General features: G+C 49.4%; 1 protein-coding gene across 1 annotated transcript; it reads right to left on the bottom strand.

Moving 5' to 3' along the window:
- Positions 1-481: 481 nt before the first annotated feature.
- On the bottom strand, positions 482-3,397 carry nog3 (noggin 3). The gene has a single exon (XM_005944766.3). It carries the CDS (start codon positions 2,650-2,652, stop codon positions 2,071-2,073), a length of 582 nt encoding a protein of 193 aa, XP_005944828.1. The 5' UTR covers positions 2,653-3,397; the 3' UTR covers positions 482-2,070.
- Between the last annotated feature and the right edge of the window lie 5,586 nt (positions 3,398-8,983).

The following is an 8,983-nucleotide window of genomic DNA, read 5'->3' on the forward strand; positions in this document are numbered from 1 at the left end:
GGTTGATTCTGTAGCGTTTTCAATGGGAGAAAAGTTTCGTCACTCATCCTAGTGACTTCTGCAGTCTCAGCTGACTGCAGGTTTCCCCAGTCTTATAACAATAATAATAATAATAATAATAATGGATTGCATTCATATAGCGCTTTTCAAGACCCTCAAAGTGCTGTACAATTCCACTCTCACATTCACACACGGGTGGAGGCAGCTACAGGTGTAGCTACAGCTGCCCTGGGGCAGACTGACAGAAGCGAGGCTGCCATATCGCGCCATCGGCCCCTCTGGCCATCACCAGTAGGCGGTAGGTGAAGTGTCTTGCCCAAGGACACAACGACCGAGACTGTGGGAGCCGGGGCTCGAACCGGCAACCTTCCAATTACAAGACGAACTGCCAACTCTCATTATGCAATGTACTGTTTAAAAGAAAAAACTTTTTTTTGCCTTGACAACATACATTCATCTTCGTCAAAGGAGCTTGCAAAGAAAAGCATCTGGACTTCTTTAAGTTACTTGAAGACGTTTGGCGTCTTAAAGACTGGTGTAAAAGCGCAAGGAAATTTATGCGGCGGAGAAGAAGCGGCTGGCTTGACCGCAGCTCACAAATGACGGCTCACTTTACCGCGGTTCAAAGCTCAGGGTCACTGATTGTGTCAGTGGGTCCGGGAGGTTCTTCAGTGATCTGCGAGCTCCTGGACTGATGCTGTTTCTCACATTTTTACTGATTTCCTTGGTTTAAAGTCTTTGTGCTACGTAAACCACTCAAACTTGATGTTTTCTAATATTTTGCAGTGATTTACAGACACAGGTCTGTGGCAGCGACCGCACAGAGAAGCTTCTCGTCTCTGAGCCGCTGCTGCAGGTTTTAAACTGAAACTAAATGAGCGTTAAATCGTTTGGATCAAAGCTTCTTCCTGCTCTCAAACATTTTACACTTTCAGCTCTTTTGTTTTTGAGGATTTGCTGTTTTTCAACAATACAAAGTTTTTTATTCCAAACTGCATCCTGACATCACCCTCACTCACTAATCTTTTCAAAGTTTTTCAGGATTTTAGAGAGAAAACGGACATAAAGACAACAAACAATAAAACTATATCAAAGGTTCAGACTGAAGCTGAATGCGTGACGTGAATCTGATGAGAACGTCGCGCACGTATTTCTGATGGACAATAATCAGCTGGATTTATAGAATTTAATCTTTCAATCTTAATCTTCAACCTACAGGAAGAACATAAAGAAAACCTGTAGCTGTTCAGCAGCAGCAGCGGCACAGGTGTGCGCTCCACCTGGATACGTGCAGAGGAGAGCCTGCTGGAGCCGTCCACCGCCCCTCCATCCTCCCTGCTGTCTGTGAGCGGAAACTCTGGTTTAAATAACACGATCCCACATTATTCATGTTAGTTTTAACTCATTCGTACCGAAACGACGTTCTTGTCTTGCTCAGCGATTGTTTCGTGAACAGGAAGCGTTCAGCGTCTCTATTAAACACAAACATTTAAACACAACACAGATATAAAACTGCTAAAACGCTGCCACCTTGTGGTAAATGTGTTTATTTCTCCAAAGAAATGACAAGAATAAATCACTGATAATAAACGATAATAATTTTCTCGGTTACATCATTTAGCTGGAATCTGCAGGTTTTCCTTTAACAAACATTTCCACCTTAAATCAAGCAGAAAAAAACACAAAAAAGTCACCTGAATGTGACAAATGTTCCTGCGGTGCTGCTCGTTTCCACCCATTTGTACTTTTCTGAGGACATAAAACAGATTCTGGATCTTTTGCATTGATCTTATTCTGAGCAGACTGACTCCACGTGGACCTGCAGGCGCGCGCCGGTCTGTGGACCCGCAGGCGCGCGCTGCGTTCAGGGTTTTGGCGGCTGTGACAGAAAACATTTTACATTTCTTGCAAAAACAAATTTGACACTTTTTTGTTTCTCGAACAGAAGACAAAGTCAAACACGTGATTTTACAGGATGCCGTGATGAATAAATAAAACCAGTCTGTTCTCAGCTGTCCACGCCTGTGATGATGTCACGTACAAGTGTGATGCGGGTGTGAGTGGAGAGTCTCAGCTCGGGCAAGCGCACTTGCACTCAGATATGAGTGGGTACTGCACCGGGATCCACGCGCACCGGAGCGCGTTCCTGCGCCGGCAGCGCCACCGCAGCAGGGTCACATGCGCGGCTCTGGCGGGCGTGCACAGCATGCCCTCGGGCACCGAGCACGAGCGCTTGTTGGAGCAGCTGCCCACTTTCACGTAGCGCGGCCAGAAGCGCGCGCCCAGGTCACTCCAGGCGTGCTGCACCGGGCACGCAGCACGCGCCCACAGCCACTGTTGCAGCCGGCGGCGCAGCTTCCGGCCGCGCGGTGGCTCCGGGACCCCCGGGGAGTCCGGGGGCTCCTGCGGCGGGGATGCGGACATGAAGTGCGGGTCGAAGCGGGCTCCCAGCAGCCCACGCAGCTCCGTGACGTTCAGGTCCCGCTCCGTGGGGTCCAGCGCCGGGTCCGGGTCCTCCTGCAGAGCCTCCACCGGCAGACCGTCCCCGGGGACCGGCCGCAGCAGGAAGCAGTGCTGGCACGCCCCCTCCTCCGTCCCAAAGCCTACAGAGAGCACGAGCGCCAACACGGCCAGGAGGGAAGAGGGCTCCATGTCCACGAGCCACACCCCCACGCAGGTATCCAGAAAGACCTTAGCAACCGTAAGAGCGCGCGCGGCGCAGAGGCGGGTCCGCGCAGTCCGTGTCCAGGTCCACGGCGCGCGGGACTCCACGCGCGGTCGGCATGCTGCTGCTGGTTCTCCCGAAGCCCGAGTGAAGCCTCCGCTCGCTGCAGCCAGATATCCTGCAGGGTGCTGATGTCATCCACGCCGGGCCCACCCCCTCCCAAAATACTCCAAGTTCACGCACAAGCGCGTGACCGCTAGGAGGAGGAGAGGAAAGCACCAGGAGGAATCCACGCGTGATGACGGTGAGCTCATAAAGTCAGCACAGACATGAAGTAAAAGCGCGAGTGGTACAAATACTCCAAAGTACTGTGGAAGTACTCACATGCCACTTGGCTGCAGGGGTGTATTTAACTGAGGTGCCCCCCCACAGCTTTGAAAGGAATGTAACTCAGTACATTTACTGTCAGTTACTCTGCTACTTTCTGCTTTCACTCCAATATTTTCTATGTAAATATTTTAGAGGTTAATTCCTGTAGTTTTTGCAGATCAGTTGAATTGTTACAGAGCAGCTACACAAACACCTGAAAGAGACTTTGCACAGGATGTGGACTCATCTGCACCCTGAACCTGAACCTTGAGGGGTCAAATGTCGCTTTTGATTTGACATTTACCTGTTAAATCAACTGTTTACCTTGTTTAGTAAATGCAAATAAATAGATTTGCATTTAAGAAATATAATAAATATAAATGGTAAATGGCCTGCATTTGTATAGCGCTTTACTCAGTCCCTAAGGACCCCAAAGCGCTTTACACTACATTCAGTCATTCACCCAGTCACACACACATTCACACACTGGTGACGGCAGCTACATTGTAGCCACAGCTGCCCTGGGGCGCACTGACAGGGCACACATTATATATATATATAGATAGATATAGATATAACACATTGTAAATTTCAAAACATGCACAGAACTGCAGAACAGCAGCTGTCCCAAATCTGTAAACTCTGTTAATATCAGTTTCTTTCTCTTGCTGTCACTCCTCACAAACCTGTTCAGTGAGCACCTCCTGCTGCTGTCCTCAGGAAACCCCGTTTTTACTGTTGTTTATATAAAGCAGGACAGTTGTTCCAGAAGGTTCATTCAGATTAACATCTTCTTTATGTCTTCATGTTTATGTCTTTTGTCACATTCATTACTGCTGGTGACGACGTGCAGCAGACCCTCGTCAGTCCCCTCAGGTCAGCCTGAAAATGTGAGGAAGGGTGGTGAAGTCAGAGTGGACATCAGGCCGAAGCTGAAGTGGTGCAGTGAGAGCTCTGCGATCTCCACCCTGACGGAGTCTTCAGGTCAAGCAGCGTGGAGCACTACTTCCTGCCAGGATTCCCAACAGGAAGCAACGTGGACACCTGTAAGCCAACAGCTCGCTGGGACTCATGTGACAGGCTTCAGATACGCCTCTTTAATGAATGCAGCCCAGGAGGCTTAAAGCAGCGCTCCATTTATTTCTGCCTACCACCTGGGTCTGGGTGCAGTTCCCCCCTCCAGGGGCAAGGGTACCTAGACCCGGTTTGTAGAGTACGCTTGGGGAGTGTGATCGTGTGTACAGCGTCTCTTTATGTCTGTCTCCACGTTGGTTGAGTGTGGAGTAAGTGCATATGAGAGCATGAGGGTGGGAATGGATGTTTGTGTCTGTGTGTGCCTGTATGTCTGTGTCTATATGTCAGGTTGGGTGTCAGGCGCCACCTCTCTGGGGACATCTCAGGCCCTCCAAGGTTTGGAGGCCTATCTCCCCCCACCACCACTTCCCCTGCCAGTGGCGGACTCCCTCAGACATCGGTGCGTTGGTGGTTCTTTGTGTCCGGGGATGGGCGTCCAGGTACACACCGGCTCACTCCTTGGCGGCCGCTTATCGGGGCCTGGAGCCTGGGGCTCGCTCGGGCCACTTCGGAGGTCACTCGGTCACTCAGGCACGGCTGGCTGCCGGCGGAGCTCACGGGCGCGTCACTGCAACTCCCCCTGGCTTCTGCTCCGCGGCTGCTGAGTGAGCCCTCATCTGGGACTCTCCTCAGCTCTTTCTGGGACAGTGGCGCGGCTGCCCCTCTGTTGGTCTTCCTTGGTCTCTTGTGTTCTGGGGGCCTCTGGATGTCTGGAGTTTTGATCTCCTCCATACCTGCTTCATACCCTGGAGGACGGGGCTGTGGCCCCCCCACACCCTCTAGCAGATTATTACATGAAGGAACCTTTTAAAAAAAAAAACAAGCGCGTCCATGCTCACAGGTGTACACACGGGTGGATCACACCCACAAACTACACCCTTTTTGGCTCCTACCTCAAAGCACACTGTGTTCGTGTTGATCTTATGTGCTGCACAATAATGTTTAATATTTAGTATTTACTGTCATATTCCCATATATCATTGTGATGTTGTTTATTCTATTACTCTTGTTCTCTTCTGCTTGTTTTCTTTTTTCTTTCTCAGCAGGTGATCCAGGTGATTGATATATGCATTTTTTTTTCTCTGCCCGTTCTGTTGGTTTATGTTTTTTGCCCTTCTCCCCCGTCCCTCTTCTCAGCTGTTTCTCTTTCCCTCTTTCTTTCTCCCCTTCTTTCCCCCAGTCAAGTCTGTCCCGTATTCAGTAAGTGAAAATAAAATAAAAATAAATGCTTCTATGAATGTTTTTATTTCATCCTGTTTTATTTCCGCTGTCAGCTTCATCGTTACCGACTCTGTAAACCTGACACTGAACCTCCAGCTTCACTTCATAAACTTTGCTTTGAAAGGTGATTTCTGAATTCATAAAGTTATTATTCTCATGTACATATCAGGTGTTTTAGAGAGAGACCTCCAAACAGGACAAAAATAAATGTCTTACATTCAGCTGATCGTTCACACCACACGAATGATCACTAGATACTGTATCATACTCAGAGACTGCAGCTGTGGACAGAATAAACCTGATTGTGCAGGTGGAAAGATGCTGAGTTCAAACTGTGACTCTGAAGATCCTGATGGATGACAAAGATGTTGATTTATGGTTTTTATCCACATCCAGCTCTGCAAGGTTCCCTAAACAGTCGAGGTTTTCTTTGTGACCCCTGCCGCCCTCCCACCTCCGGCTCCTGCTGAATTTTGGGTAATTTTGTGGCCGGTGACAGCGTGTGACGGGTGCCATTAAACTGTCATATCTGTGTGGGGAGGAAGACAGCGGCAGTGAGATAAGATAAGACTTCCTCTCTTTGTAAACCTTTTATCCCTCGCTTCCACATCGGGGTCCACAGAGGAGCCCCGGGGGACTCGAGTCCACGCTGCGATGGATGCAGAGCGCCTCAAGCACCTTTCAGGTCGGAGGGAAAGGCTCCGGCGAGCTCTGAGGAACCGTCTGAGCTTCACATCTGGTGAAAAAAACCACATTTGGTTCAAACATCAGCTCAGACGACAGCTTCACTCCTTCATGTCCCAAATAAGAGCATTACTGACGCGTCCAGATCGAGAAAGTCGTAAAACGGTTTGTCGTTGCGTCGGCTGTCATGCCGGCGTCAGCACTCAGGGAGCTGACCCTCACAGCGACTTCACCGTTCATGGCTGAGAGCATGAATCAAATCACGAAATGACGAAATCCTCGGGTCTTTAAACTCATCACAGTGTAAATATTTTAACCTCTGCTAACCTGCCCCACAGCATGAGGAGGATTTAACTCCAGATCTTTCTTCATGTATCTGGTGATGTTTTGAGCAAACCTGGTGAAGAGCAGTGCTCGAGTTTTTCTTTCCCACTGTCGCCGAGTGTTTGATAGTTTCTCTGTATTATTGAAGCGTCTTTAACCCTATAAAACGAATTTAGGTGGCTATTGATGTGACCGACTCTGAAATTGTATTTTTATCCTTTTGGATAAAAGGAGGCCAAACATCCTGGAGAACCTAAAAAAACTCGTCCGATTATTTTAAACTCAGGTGTAAAAACCTGAACTTTGAATCCTGGCAGAGCAGTTTTCATTCATTCTGCAGCTCGAGCTGTTGTTGTTGTTGCTGACGTGATGGGAGTCGCGTCCTTGGTCTTCTCTGTGATTGTGGAAACGTGGAAAGTGGACCTTTGAGACCATTTCCGTCCTCCTGCTTTCACTTTGAAGCCAAACACACACTCGTGCTTTTATTGACGCATCAGTCAGGATTTATTGGGGAAATTGAGGAGATTTAAAAGGTAAATTTATTCAGTGTGTTCTGGTTCAAAGCGATCAGAAAAACATCTGTTTGCACGTCTGTGCTTCGACTCGTGTGTCCGGGGTTCAGCTTCTTTGAAACAATAATTCTGGCGGTGGGAGGGCGGGGCTGAAACCTCTGATAACGGCCCGTTTCGTGTCTGTTTTTTTGCGCTTGACCTGATCCCGCCACCTTGAAGCCTTCGCGCCCAAATGGACCGTCCAAATTGCCCTGGTCATCTCACCATCAAAGCCAGAATTACACCAACAACAAACAACAGCTCCCCGCTCCCGGTTTTATCTGGCCGGGTCACGGACGAAGCAGCCGGCCTGTTTCTCCTTCATCCTGGGAGGCCCTTTGATTCGTTATTAAGATTACGCTAACGTTATATTTGAACATCAGAGGAGCAGTTAGGACCTGCAGGAGTCCCGACTAAAGGCTGGAAACCCACTGATCCACTGCGCTGGGCCGTATCGCAGCCCGGCTTCGGAAAATCAAAGGAAAACGTGATTCAGAACATGTGGATCTGTCTGTAGTGGAAAGACAAGGGAGGAACACAGCGGCTAAATGGAAACTATGGAGAATGCTAATGGCACTACGAGGCTTTTGATGATAAGTCAATGAGAAGGTGACGTAATGTTTTTACCCCAAAAGCCTCGAGGACACCGAGAAGAGTGAACTCCAGAAGTGGGAGTTTGATGGAAAAGCAGGAAACAGAAGGATTATTACAGCGCGTTCACATCAGCCGCAACATCTGCTCATATAGGAGACTTTGAAAGGAAAAACAGATTCAAATACAAAACAATACACTTCAACATTACAGAGGCGGCTTAAAGAGGACCGAGTGTTCTCGAGGGTCGGCGTCAGAGGCCGAGGACAGAGCCGCCGTTTGAGTTCCCGTAGTCGGACAGGAAGTGGTTGCACTTCAGCCGGAGTGCAGCAGGGGGCGTTTACGTGGAGAGTCGTCAGTGACTCGAAGTGAACGAGCTGAAAATGATCTCCACCTGCTTCGTCATTTAAAACTACAGCAGGCGCATGGCTTCATTACTGCAGAGCCTTTGCTTTCCACCTTAAAGCACCTGCAGGCCTGTTGTGAACAGCTGTTAAATAAATAAAGTTAAATTGAATCCACACATTTTGTTTTAGTTTTCATGAATCATATCAAAGCATCGGCGTCCTTTAGCGATTTTGCCCTCAAACTCTGGTCAGTGACGGGTTCGGGACAGGACGTCGTCCCTCCACGGCGCCTGTTTCAGACCATAATAACGTTTCCACCAAGCGTCGGTAACAGCAGGCGCTGCGATGAAACGGACACTTGTTCTCTAATTTCACTGAAACATTCTGCTCCACTGTCAGAAACATGGAGCTGTTGTCACGACCTGCGGGATCGGCAAGGCGCTGATCAGCATCTCTTCACTCCTAGCCCCCCTTCTCTTCTCTTTTTCCTCTCCCCTGTTTTGCCGGGGCGGAACTCATGGTGGCTTCACGCCCTCGGTCCACGCCTTCCTGGATTGGGAACACCTGGGCCTCATCAGACCAGCTGGTATATTAGAAGGAGGAGATCAGCTGTTCAACGCTTGATTGTTGTGAAGGCTCTTGTCAGTACACACCTAGCTCAAGTTTCCCGTGCCTCTGTCTCAAAGACTTAACGTGTTCCTTTGTTCCCAGATTCCCCGGACCCGTCCCCGTGTTTCCCCGTGTGGAGTGTGGAAGGAGTGACAGGTCGCTAGCGGAGTGGAGAGAGGCTGTTCTGAGCGCGTGTGTGATTTCCCCGTTTTCCCTGGAGCCCTGCCCCTCACGTCTTGTATATAGCACTAACCTCGCACTGTCTGTACATACACTTGGTGAAGATCTGTAAATAAACTATCTCTGTTTGAACGCTACCCAGGAGTCCTGCGAGTGGATCCTCTAAGCAACTCGTGACAGCTGTGGTGAAACTGAATGAAGGCCTGACGTCTGCTCAGCTCGCAGTCTGAGCTGCTGGACCGTCCTGCCTGCAGAGCGGCGATCCTGTGGCTTGGACCGACGCTCCTGAATGCTCCGGGAGCTCCAGCTGGAAAACTCCCTCCCAGCGGTGGTGTGAGATTCCAGCTGGTTCACACCCTCCCACACGG

This window comes from Haplochromis burtoni, unplaced genomic scaffold, assembly GCF_018398535.1.
Source record: "Haplochromis burtoni strain Fernald_Lab_line unplaced genomic scaffold, NCSU_Asbu1 Contig_422, whole genome shotgun sequence".
Classification (NCBI taxonomy): Eukaryota; Metazoa; Chordata; class Actinopteri; order Cichliformes; family Cichlidae; genus Haplochromis; species Haplochromis burtoni.

Coding starts and splice junctions, on each gene's coding strand:
- nog3 (XM_005944766.3), bottom strand. CDS start 2,652: ATGGAGCCCTCTTCCCTCCTGGCCGTGTTGGCGCTCGTGCTCTCTGTA.